General features: G+C 46.3%; 2 protein-coding genes across 5 annotated transcripts in view; both read right to left on the bottom strand.

The window, feature by feature from the left end:
• Positions 1–7833, bottom strand: part of PRICKLE2 (prickle planar cell polarity protein 2) — a 320980-nt gene extending 313147 nt beyond the window's left edge. For 3 of the 4 annotated variants that reach the window (XM_077858181.1, XM_077858180.1, XM_077858182.1), the window contains exons 1-2: positions 7467–7598; positions 6955–7040 (exon numbers count right to left, since the gene is read on the bottom strand). Coding sequence is in view for 1 of the 4 variants with exons in the window: in XM_077858179.1 (XP_077714305.1) it covers positions 6955–7040; positions 7737–7778 (128 nt within the window). In the remaining 3 variants the exon portion in view is untranslated. Of the gene's footprint in view, positions 1–6954; positions 7041–7466; positions 7599–7736 lie in introns of those variants that run through there. The other variant, XM_077858179.1, reaches the window with a different exon arrangement.
• The window catches only part of ADAMTS9 (ADAM metallopeptidase with thrombospondin type 1 motif 9), a 397174-nt gene that overhangs the window by 169244 nt on the left and 214798 nt on the right, over positions 1–13132 (bottom strand). The window lies entirely within an intron of this gene.

Genomic DNA, 13132 nt, shown 5'->3' with positions numbered 1-13132 from the left:
ATTGTCACTCAGGGTGATTAAACAAGGATTAATTACAAGGTTGCTATACAAGCTGAGATGTTTCAAAGTTTCAGCCTGAAGAACACATAAATATACAAAGATTTTTTTTAATAGCAGGGGTGGAATTTGGCACCATCTACTTGGAGGACAACTTGACAAGAGCCCCACATAGTCATGCTGTAGCATAGGAAAAGCTATTATCATATAATATATAATCAGGGACAATGGAAAACAACCAAAGTGGCCACAGACAGAAAATTTTTAATTCAGTGATAGATAACCCATACACTAGATTCTGAAAGCTAATAAATGTGTTAGATTACATCTTTTTGCTCTTTGTATAATGACATATGAAGATGTCCAAAAAATTTCTCATTATTAAAGTATGCTATAAAAGACCACATAGAATGTATATATTCTCTGAAATCTTATTAACAAATAATAATTTTTTAAAGATTTTATTTATTTATTCACGAGACACACACACAGAGAGAGAGGGGGGAGGGGCATAGACACAGGCAGAGGCAGAAGCAGGCTCCATGCAGGGAGCCCGATGTGGGATTCGATCCCAGGACCCCAGGATCATGCCCTGAGTCAAAGGCAGATGCTCAACCGCTGAGCCACCCAGGCATCCCAACAAATAATAATTTGAATGAATCTGGGGAAATAAAACCAAGCCATAAGCAATAGGTCTCTAGCTGTGAGATCAGCAAACTTTCTGCAGAGGTCCATGTCGTCAACACTTTCAGTTTCCTGGACCATGAGGGCTATCTCAGTTACCTGATTCTGCTATTGCACAAGCCACCAGAGATGAATACTAGATGAATGGGCATGGCTGTGTCCCATTAAAACTCTATTTATGGATTTAAAATGTAAATTTTATACAATCTATATGTGCCACAAAATGTTATTCTTCTGTTGATTTTTTTTTCCTCAACCATTTAAAAATATGAGAACTATGTTTGGCTAGTAGGCTCTAAAAAACAAGTAGCAGCCTGATTTTGTCCCACTGGCTATAGTTTGCTGACCCCTGCTCTCTGAGATCTAATTAAGGGTTTTCTTCTGTGTGCTGTACATTTTATATGTGCACGTGTGAGAGGATGTGTGATTTTAAATACTTCATAATAGCCATGCCTTATTTTGAAATCAGAGACAATAATATAGACATACAGGATGAACTATTAGGTTTCTTCAAGAGAAAAAATCCTACGAAGGTGCTAGAGCTTCCATCAAACATATTATCAAATGCTACGGACATAAAGTGAGCCAAACAGTAAGTTTCTGAGTTGCTAAGGATCCTTCTCTACTTTGAGGATTCCAGGCATAAACCTTGGGTGCACACACACATACACACTCACCATCTCTTTCTTCCCCCCTTTTCTTGGCACGTCAAGTGACTGAGACAGAGAGTGTTTTTCCTCCCTAAGCAAAATAATTGGTGGGAACCCATTTCTTAGCCAAATTACAATCCACTAAAGGAAACCAGGCCGGCATCTCCCCAGATCACCACCCGAGTCATCAATCAACACAATTGCCAGGGCAACTAAGATGCTTTTCGAGGCAGTCTTGGCTGACCCAGTGAGCACTGCCTCTGGGGTGGCTGCGTGAGGCCAAAGCATCCTGCCTGGAAAGGCCGCTGGTTGTCCAGAGACAAACCGCTCTGCATTATTAAAACCACCTCACATAGCTACCACTGGTCTGAGCTGTCCACGTCAGCTGTTCTTGCAAGTGCAACGCCAGGAGGCTTGTTCTAAAAGCCCGCCTTTTAATAGTCAAGTCGAATTTACATTTATCAGCAAAGCTGAAACGTTAAAGGGATTACAAGGAGCTTAGAATCCACTGGCAGTTCATTGATCTGGTCCAGCAAACCTCATCTCCACATGCCCTTTAGAAATGGCTTTGGTCTATTCCCTGGTTCTTTGGTTGTCTTTGATTTCTGCACCAATCCCATCCAGGTTGGAGGGGAGGGGAGGTTTCCTCTGATTCCAAAAGGTTCTCAGAATCCTTTCTCCTAAAACCAGGAGAAGCTGCTTGCATATTCCCCTAGACAGTGGTACAGACCAGTGATCAACAAACATTTTCTGTTAATGGCAAGATAGCAAATTGTTTTGGCTTTGTAGGCCATACGATCTCTGTTACAAATACTGAACTCTATCACCATAGCAAGAAAACATCCATAGACAGTATGCAAGCAAATGAGCTTGACTTTGTTCAGATAGCTCTTTATGGGCACTGAAATTTGAATTTCATAGGATTTTCCTATGTCATAAACTATCCTTAATTTTTTTTCCAACCATTAAAAAAATGTTAAAACCATGTATGTCTTATAGGTCATACAAAACAGGTAATGGGTCATATTTGGCCAGTGGGACTTAATTTGCCAGCCCCTGGTCCAGACCCTTGCTATTCAAAGTGTGGTCCCTGGACCAGCAGCATTAGCATCACCTGGGAGCTTCTTAGAAATGCAGAATCTTAGGCCCCTGCCTCAATCCTGTTCAATTGGAATCTGCATTTGAATAAGATGCCCTGGGAATTCACATGTAAGCCAAGTTTGAAAAGTCCTGGTCCAGACACAGAATTCCGCAGTCAGACAGGAGTTATAGGACCATCGACTAGCCGGCTATGGAGTCTAGGCAAATTGTTCGACCCTGAGACTCGGTTTCCTTATTAAAACAGATATAAATAATTGTGCCATTGCCAAGGACTGTTGTAAGTGAAAGACAAGAAAGATGTAAAATTCTTGCCTGGCACTGTCAATACTTTTAAAATAGTAGCTAACATTACAGAATCTTACTATTTTTTTTAAATCATTTTTGGAGAGAGGAAAATGCTTATCCAGGAGTTACAAACTCCAGTCACTTCCAGTATGGGACAGGCCATCTAAATATGTGAAGAGGTCCTTGAATGCACCTGGAATGTCAGGGACTACTGCAAGCCAAGGTCACACCCATCTGAAGGGAGACTGCTTATCCGCTGCCAGAGAGCAAAGTAGGCTCCTTGCTACCACATCTTTGCATTTTTGAAGAGAAGCTGGAAACCTGGATTTTTAATGTTATAAAAAGCCCTCTTACTTAACACACTGTGCAGACCAAAGAAAATCCACCTGCAGGCTAGATGTGACCAGAGAGCCCTCTGCCTTACAACAGAGAGGTAACAAGAGAAATAAGTCACAAGAAAATGAACCTGGATTTTAAAGCTAAATTCCGGCTCATCCTCCCTAGCCAGGAGACCTGGGATAGATTATTTAACAACTCTGAGCCTCCATCTCCTCATCAGGGAAATCACCACATCTACCTTGGAGCGTTTGGTGAGGATGAACTAGAAGTGCACGTAATATGGGGAGGCACGTCACTCAGGACTGGGTAAACGCTCATCCTTGGCATTGCTGAGGTTTTGGCATTATTATTACTATTTTATTCATCAGACCCTAGGCATTCACAGGGCAAATCTTCACTGTAAAAATGGCTATTTTTCTCTCCCTGCTCAAACTGGTTGCAAACAAGCAAGCCCAACGAACCCCCCACTGAGCACGCTGTCTCATTGTACACTAAGAGCTTAGTTATTAATGATTTTGTTCTGGCCACAGTCCATGAAGATGCCTTAAATGTTCCTCTTAATGAAAATTCACTCTGAGGCCTGGCCACTGTGGGGTCTGCCCTAGGCTGCCCGGAGGTGCTGCTGCTTCGTGGCCAGGTCACCTGCAGGGAGCAGGGCTTGCTTACCTTTGCTCCTACCCTAGGTCAGGTGGAGGAGAGTGCTGTGCTGGACAACTGCGAGCCCTCTGTTCCCCAAGGCACGAAAATCCTCCTAGGGTTTGCTTCCCCCCACCCCCTTTAAAAAGCCTACAAATCCCCACATTTGTCACCTACAGGTGTGGGTGATAGTAGAAATAGGGAAAGAGTATTCTAACTCAGGGAAAACCCACAAGCTCTAAGAGACTTCCATGGGACCTTCGGCATCTTTCCTCACACATAGAAAGCCCCAGAGTACAGAGAACAATTTGGCATACGCAGTGCTAGGTGTTAGAACTCGCCATTTCTCTCTCTCTAAAGTGCACACGAGTCAGCTGGGGATCCTGTTAAAGCTCAGACTCAGATTCAGGAGGTCTTGGGCAGGGCCTGTGATTTTGCATGTCTAGCAAGCTCCCAGGAGATGGTGATACAGCTGGTTCTCGCCCCAGGTCTGAATCAACAGGGTTCCTCCTCTTCCCTTGTTTCCTCTAGGTCTCCACTCAAATGTCACCTCCTCAGGGGGTCCTTTCCAGACCACCTTATCTAACATGTAATTATTTGGTGAATGAGGGCAGGAATCCCGTCTGGTGTGTTCTTTGCAGTAACCCCAGCACCAGCAGAGCACCAGGCACAAAGCAGGCACTCAAATATTTGTTCAGTAGAGCGATCTCACTTTGGCAGTGGAGGGAAATGAAACTCGGGGAGCCTAAGCCATTTGCTGAAGGTCACCCAGCTTGTCAAAGCCAGAGCAAGACAGCAGGGCGGCTCCTTCTGGACTTCAAAGCCTTAGCTCCCTCCACCGCACCAGAGGAGGAAGCAAAGTTTGTTTACAAGACGCTTCCTCCCCTAGAACCTTAGTGCTTTCAAGCTGGATGCAGGGACACAATTCTCTTCTACTTTTGGGAGATGTCCGCTGGTGCGCAGTGGATTGGAGGGGACCACTGTGGAAGCAGAGATGCTAAAGGAGAGGCCAAACAGTTATAGTTCGGGTGCCTTGGTACTCCAGGGTAAGGAAAATTCTCTCTCTTTGGGTCAGACCAAAAGAAGCCTTTCAGCCTATGTCAGGCCAGCCTTCTGCTTCTCTTAGGGCACAACGGTCTTTCCCAGGGGCTCACAGCCTCCCCAGGCAGAGGAGTGGAAAGTGAGCATGCTGTAGGTTTCAAACTGCCAAAAAGAACATTGTGCTGTAACCCAGAAATGGTTGTCCCTCCTCTCCAAAAGGTCACCAGAAAATATGCCCATGGGGGAAAAGGAGGGAGCAAAAGCAAGGAGCTGCTTCCTTTCCAGCAATGGGTGGAAATGCCATAAAAACCCCATTCATGGAGCCAAAGTGAAGCCTTTCTCCTGCCAGTGGAGAAACTGCTTCTGCATGAAAACCCATCTCAGCCTAATGAAAGGGTCTCTTTCCAAAAGAAAGGCTCCATAATGGGCTGAAAATACAACACTTGTTTTCCGCGTCACAAAATCAACTGGATTAAAACAGCTGAAGGTTCTCCAAGAAACTGTGGTCATGAAAGTCTAAAGTAACCTGGACACCCAGCAGCCTCAAACAGGCTAGCTATGCCTCCTCCCAAGCAGCAGTTGAGAGGAAGCTAAAAATAATGAACAAAGGTAGCCAATAGTTACTGTGTGCCTAATCCTGGCAAACAATGTGCTTTCCGTATCTCAATTAAACCCTACAATAATGCTGTGAGCTAAGTACCATTATTATTCCCACCTGATGGCTAGGGAAACCGAGAACCCCGGAGAGTGAGTGACTTACTGGAGGTCAGAGGTCACAGGGAAGAAAGAAGGAGCACCCCGCCACAACCCCCACACAACCCCCACACAACCACCACCCCACAGACCTCTCAGAAGACTCCAGAGTAGGGGAGGAGCTGGCAAGCACTCTCCTGTTCGGGCTCTGCCTTTCCCACCCTCAGTGAGCACAAGACAGATCAGGAAGGAAGCGGCGAGTGGTCCTGCCCTCCTGGATTGGGTTTGCAAGTAAAGCTCCTACACCTATTCCACGTATCACCTACTCTTGCATTTGGGATGTGCAGGGGGCCAGCTCAGACCACACCTATTTGGGCTACAAAACCAGCCCTGATGGATGCCTCTTTCTGCCCATTACATATTTATAAGGTCGCCCGGCCTTGCCTCTGACACAGAAGTTATTAAATGCTGGGGAAGCCATAAGGGCTCCGCTCAGTGCCTTGAAACAAAAGGCAAAGAGGCTGCCAGACCCATATGAGGCAGGAACAAAAGCATTTAATTTCTGAAGGAGCCGGTTGGGAGTTTCCTTATAACTGGGTGCCCAGCACACATTACCATTTGGGAGAAAGTAGAGAAGCGCGTACAGAGGGGTAAAATAAAATCAAAGCATCCTTTTTTCCCCTTGTGCCCAGAAACCGCCCTCTTCAAAGAGCCATATGAGTGGTGGGGAAAAGGGAAAGATGCACTCATCAAAGAGAGAACATGTTATGATGTCGGAGAATATCCTCCTGTCACTGGTTTTTCCTTTCCGTGAAGTTGCCAAGAAGGATCCACCTCTTCTCTTTACATCATCAAACTGAGATCCTGCAAGCCTGCACCCCAACTTTTTCCAACCAGAGCCCCAGCAGCCAGATGCAATGGGAGGGCACCCAGATCCCGCATCTCCCAAACATAATCATTCCAATCCAGGCTGGGGCTGCCTGGAAGTCAACATTCACGGCACATTAATAAGAAACATCTGGCCACCGAAGAGGGTTGACACAGCACAGGCGGGCAGTAGTGGATTTGTGGGTGGGACCCAAGAGCTACAGGGGCTGAATTAAAAACACAATCGGAAAACACCAGCTAGTCCAGGGTATCCTCGGAACCCTACACTGCGGCCCTTGGAGACACTGCCATGCCCAAGTTGAATTGTTTGGGGGCTGAGCAACTTAGATACACAGAGCGTGGGTAGGAGGGACTCAAAACTCTCCCATCAGGGAAATGCAGCCTGAGCCCAGCTCTCCTGCATCCCCCAGTGTCTGGCCACCACTTCCACCTTTCGATATTTGTAGCAGATGTAGCCTCATTCTTAAAGGAACAGCCTTTGCATTCTTTCCATGTGACTTACAAGTGAGATTTACAAAAGGAGATAAATATAGGCGTTTGTGTGTGCGTGTGTGTATATATATATATGCACATACATATTTCCCTAGTCCGCCCTCCCCCGAAGCGTTACGCCTTAGGACTCGGGTTTGATGCATCCTACCTCCATTTATGCAAGGCGAACCCGGGGCACTGGTCACCGCAGGCGTTACATGGCTGGCCTCTCTCTATCCGCCCCAGTCCGGTCAACTTCAAAACAGAAAAGACAACACAACCACGTTTCCACCCGGGGGCTCCCTCCAAGCCCCACCGGCGTCCGGGCCGGATGACCTGCCCCTCCCACCCCACCTTATCGGGTTTGACTCCCACGCTGCTGTGTGTTGTGGGGAAGGGTTGTGAACCCGGACGGGCTACCTCGGGCGTGGGCACCAGGCCACCAAGAGATGGCCACGGCTGGGGCTTTGTCTCCCCCAGACACCTTGGTCGCGGGGTCCTAAGAAACAAAAGCAAGACCTTTCTGTTCCCCCAGGGTCCCCGAGAAGCGACCATCGCGCCTTCGCCTGGGGCCAAGCTCGTGCCCCTGGGAAGGGGGTAGCGCGGGGCACCCCAAAACACAGCCCAAAGTCAAGTCCGCGGCTAGAGCTCCAGGAGCCTGCACCGGGGGAGCCTCGGTACCGTGATCCCGATCCGCCTTCAGGGGAAAAAGGCGAGGGAGGGGGCTCTCCGGGGCAGCCCCACTCTGTGACACTCGGGGCCGCGGCTCCGGGTCCGGCTCTCGCCCCGACGGGGGATTCGAACTTAACGCCCTCCGCGCCTCCGAGCGCTCCCGCGCGCCCCGGACGCGCCCCGCCCGCGGGGCCGGCTTACCTGGGGCCACAGGTGCGCGGCCGCCGGGCGCAGGGGGGCGGGCAGGGCGCAGGCGGGGGCCCCGGGGGGGACACTCACCGAGCGGCTGGAGAGTCTTTTCCGGGAGCTCCGGCTGAACATGGCCGGGCGCCTCCTGCACGCAGCGCCGTCCGTCGGTCGGTCCGCGCGGGGCCGGGAGGGCGGGCGGGGCGGCCGGGGGCCTGGCTGTCTCCGCCTCGCAGCCCCGGGCTCGCTCCGCAGCGCGCGCCTCCCCGCCTCCCGCCTCCCTCCCGCTCCCGCTCCCCCGCCCGCACGTCCCTCCCCCTCTCCCGGCATCCCCCCGCCTCCCCGGGTTCGCCCCGCGGGCCGCCGGCGCTCCCAGCCCTGCCCGCACCCGCTGCGCCGACCTTCCCGCCCCCCGCACCTGGGCCCGCCCCCCGGGCTCTTCCCTCACCCCCGCCCAGGTTGGGGCAGGGGCCGCTCGGAGGTGCCCGGCTGCTGGGGCTGGGAGAGCCGGTGCAAGGGGACGGATGCGGGCTGTGTCTGTGTCTGTGTCTTAGGTTTTTTGTTTTTTTTTTAAATATAATTCGCATATAGTAAAATTCACCCTTTTTAATGCACCATTCTGCTAGTTTGGGCAGATTCACACAGACCTGTAACAGCCAGCACAATCAAGATCTAGAGCAATTCCATCGTCCTCCAAAACTGTTTTAAAAGTTTGTGACATGCATGGAATGCATTGACTAAGTCCTGGTAGATGAGGAGGAGGAGGAGGAGGAAGAGGAGGAGGAGGAAGAGGAGGAGGAGGACATATGCCCCTCTCCGTACAATGCCTGGAATATAGCAGATGCTCATTAAGGAACTGGTGAATCATTGCAGGGCCAGCTTGGAAGCTCCCCACCACCACCCCCCACCCATCACGTGCCCATTCTTTTCCCACCGTTTGGTAGCTCGTGATCTTCCCAAAGTAACTAACTTTGTGATTCTGTCTCCTTATCAATTCAGAAAAAATGTTGACAAGAGTCCCGGTCGCCTGGGTGGCACCGTGGTTGAGCATCTGTCTTCTGCTCAGGTGGTGATCCCAGGGTCCTGAGTCCCACATCAGGCTCTCAAGAGGGAGTCTGCTTCTCCTTCTGCCTATGTCTCTGCCTCTCTCTCTCTGTGTCTCATGAAAAAATAAATAAAATCTTTCTTTTTTTAAAAAAAGATATAGGGACGCCTGAGTGGCTCAGCAGTTGAGCGTCTGCCTTCGGCTCAGGGCATGATCCTGGAGTCCTGGGATCAAGTCCCACATGGGGCTCCCTGCATGGAGCCTGCTTCTCCCTCTGTCTGTGGCTCTGCCTCTCTCTGTGTCTCTCATGAAAAAATAAAATCTTTAAAAAAATAATAAAAAACATTCAGACTTATTTAAAAATAAATTAAAAAAAAGATATAGCAAGAGTCCTAATCTCACAGTATTGAGAGAGATGGGTGGGCACTGGTACAGTGGTTATAGATATTATAACAGGCACAAAGGACTCATTAAAGATTAGCTGTCAAAAAAAAAAAAGTTTGCAAACCTGAGACTTCTAGGCCATGGTGTGTATTTGCCATTGATGTTTCTGCTTAAATACCACCTCCTCTGAGAGAACTTCCCTGACCCCCGATTGGAATGTCTCACACACAGATGCTCCCTCATACCACATGTGGCATACACTGAAATGATCTTGCTTACTTATTTGCCCCCACCCACGCTTGTTCACGTCAATGGCTCTGTATACAGGCGCCTGCATGTGGTAAGTACACCACAAATATTTGTCAAAAGGAGACATTCTTGTCATTGTCAAAAAGATAATTCTCTGGGCTTAGCTATTATTCTGGGTGAGACATTGAAGCTGAGAAAAGAAAAGCTGTGTGCTTGGGGTAATAGCAAAATTAGTGGCAAGGCCAGCCTACTTATATTCCAACCACGAAAGAACAGGGGGAGTGACTCAGCTTGGATACCCACTGCGTATCAATGTGAACTGATGATCACTGATGCCCAGAAAGTGAGGTCTGATTTGAGTTCCAGGCCAGAACAAGGGGGAGGCAAGGGAGGAGCCAAATTTACAGGGGACCCCAAAACTTAGTAAACATAATATTGAGGTAAACAATATTCTCACTCAGTATTTTAAAGAATTGTAATTGATGCAAAAAAAAAATAAAGATTTTTAATAAAGACCAGATCCTATCCTATACTTACATGTCCCTCCCTCCTTCACCTCACCATAATCCTAGTTCTGGAAAAAATACTCCAACGCTTAGCGACCTAAAGGGTAGACTTCTTTATATTGCATTTATCTGTTTACCCAACACCCTCCAGCACCAATAGAAGGTATACTTGCAGAGAGTAAATGCCATAGCTCATTCATCTCTTTATTTGCACAGGCTCTGGCTCATTTCAAATGCTTAACAAATGTTTGTTAAATGACTAAGGAGAAGTCAGTAGCTTTGGTAGCGGTGAGGGGCAGGGGTGGTAGCAATTAAAACCCCAGGTTATAATCGGTACCGGTGCAAGAGGCTCACCTGGCCTTCTCAGCAGGGCTACTGCATTACCTGCTCAGCACTGCACTGTGTGGGGCCTTATAACTGGCAGGTGTGGGTCGGGAGGACTCTGTTCTCACTGCAGCTATTGCCTACTTGTATTTCAATTATGAAAACTGTCGGCCAAGGTCAGGAACAAAACCAATGCATTACAAGTTTCTAACAGATGGAAGGAATGTATCCCAAGGAAGGAGCATCATCTTCAAATTCCCCGAAAGAAGTACAAGGGCAGGTGGCAATAGTCTCACTTCTGGAAGGATGTAGCTGGTGAAGGAGGTAACAATCATTATGCCCTTGGGGAAAATGCGGTGGGTAATCTGGGCACTTAACTTGTTTCTCCGTTAAAGAGGAGATGCCAGGGGGCAACTGGGTGGCTCAGTGGTTGAGGTCTGCCTTTGGCTCAGGGCATGATCCCGGGGTCCTATAGGGAGCCCGCTTCTCCCTCTGCCTATGTCTCTGCCTCTCTCTGTGTCTCTCATGAATAAATAACTTTTTTTTTTTTTTTAAAGAGGAGATGCCAAGAAGATGTAAGTGGTCTCCACATGTTGTCTGATCAAGCCACATTCATGAGGCCCAATTCTACTTCCCAAACAGAGCACCAAGTGTTTCCTTTGACACCAGCCATAAAAATCACACCTGAAATTGGGGTGCCTGGGTGGCCCTGTCAGTTTGGGCGTTCAACTGTTGATTTCGCTTGGGTCATATTCTCAGGGTTGTGAGATTGAGCCCTTCATAGAATGATCTCTCTCGAAAATAAACAAAATCTAAAAACAAAACAAAAACCTACCCTGAAACTAATGTAACATTGAATGTTAATTATACTTCAATTTTAAAAAGCAGTAAAACTAAAAAAAAATAATAATAAAATTGCTTTCAAATCATCCCCTGCTGGACGAGTTCCTCCTTGGTTTATCTCTTCTGAACAGGAGCTAGTTTTCTATGGGCTTATTTACACCTGAGGCTCACGTTTGAGAAGCAGTATTTTACTTCTCTAGTCAAGAACCGCTTTATCTTGCTTAGGAAGATAAGGCTTAGTAACCTGGGAAGGAAAACTCATTCTCACTGTCAGCTGTGGGTGAACTGTAGACAATTTTATTTTACTTGATATCGCTGCGTTTACCCTTCATAGAACTCTTTGATGTGTGCTCTTTCCTCATTTCTCAAGGCAGTGCAATTACTGATGGAACTTGAAGAAATCCTCATACATGATTATTGACATGGAAAACGCCTCTGCTATCATACAAAGTGGGAAAACAAAACCAGTATATAGGCTGTTTGGCTTTAATTCGTCTTAAAACAGGCATCAAGAAACTGGAAAGAAACACACAAAATAAGTTTTTTTTTCTTTTTTCCTTTTAAATGTGTTTCCTATAATGAATGAATGTTCATTTTATAATCAGAAATGTAAAGTTATTTATCTGAATGGAAAAATTGTACCCTGGTGGCCTGAGGTCGCCTAACATAAAATCTGGGGCACGTATAGCAAGAAGTTGTTGGTCTCATCTTCCCTTGGTCTATACATGCCCACCTTCTGTTTGGGCTTTTCTATTTTTTCTTATATGAACTCGAGACTATTAAGCCAGGTGAAGCCTCTGATGCCCCGTTTCTCTGCACCCGCAGCAAACCTTAGGGGTGTGTACACATATGTTCCCTAAGATAGGGAGTAAGAACACAATAGCTCAACATAGGCTTACCCAGGTGCACATCTCTTGCTGTTAGCTACTGGAAACAATCCTGAGTGTTGCAAAGGGGGTAAAATCTCCCTGAACAGCAGCCAACACTTAGAAGATTCATGAAAACATCTCCCTAATCAGAAGTCTACAAAGAGAATGTTGAAAAAGTGTGGAAAGCCATGGGTGGCAAGGGAGTTGGCAGGGGTGACAGGAGAGCTGGGTCCATTTCAGTACTGGGATTATAAGGGGCTTTCCTCTTTCAATCCAACTAACTCTTCTGTAGTTTACAAATTTTCTTGTATGAGCATGAGACTGACATGTATCATCAGAAAAAAAATTAAGTCAGGAGGGAACTGTAATAAAGAGTGTTGGTAGGCAAAGTATTTCACAGGGCATCAAATCACCTCAAATTTATAAATATATTCTCATATACACAAAGCAAAAATATTTGAAATGAGAGAAGGTACTACACCAAGCACCCTATGTCTTCTCTTCAAAAATCCTTAGAATTCTGCAGAGCCATTGGCCCAGCTTATCCTAAAAATTAAATTACTAAGAAACCACAAACATGTGGTTAAAGGATAATCATCCTGGCACTGTTTGTAAGAGAAAAAAGAAAAATCACAAATGATCTAATTACTTAACATCAGAAGATCTGTTAGATGAATAATGTTGCATCCATCTAATGGAATTCCACTCAGACATTAAAAGTAATATAGAATATAGGGAAATTTGTACAAATATTGTTTCATTTGGAAAGCAGGTTACCAAATAGCAATATGCATTCACATTTGCAAAGGATTTTGACAGGAACCTCTTGTGCTTTCGAATATATATACACATTTGAATATTGAAAAGTCTAGAAAAAAAATGAAAAGTCCAGAGACTACAACAAAAAATATTACAGACTGTTACCAGCTATTTGGGGATCTGGATTTTAAGTAGTTTAACAGTTTCCCTTTTGTTCATCTAATTTCTATAAGATAAATGGGTATTTCCTGTATAAGGTGTAAATAATTATTTGACTTTTTAAAATTCTAGAACACCAGGTGGTCCTAAATGGGAGAATATAGATGATTTTTGTTATCCTCAATTTCTGCAAGAAGCATGTATTGTTGTAAGAAACACTTCCAAATTTGAAAATATAAGGGGTTTTAAATCTGCACACATAGTTGTTTTATAAGACAAATACTACTATTCTTTTGGGAGGAGAAATTTCAGATTTCATTTCTTCGCAATTTTCTATGTTGTTTTCCCCTA

Source organism: Canis aureus, chromosome 19, assembly GCF_053574225.1.
Source record: "Canis aureus isolate CA01 chromosome 19, VMU_Caureus_v.1.0, whole genome shotgun sequence".
NCBI lineage: Eukaryota > Metazoa > Chordata > Mammalia > Carnivora > Canidae > Canis > Canis aureus.
Note: the sequence above shows the minus strand (reverse complement) of the source record. Positions and strands in the feature narration are given on the sequence as shown.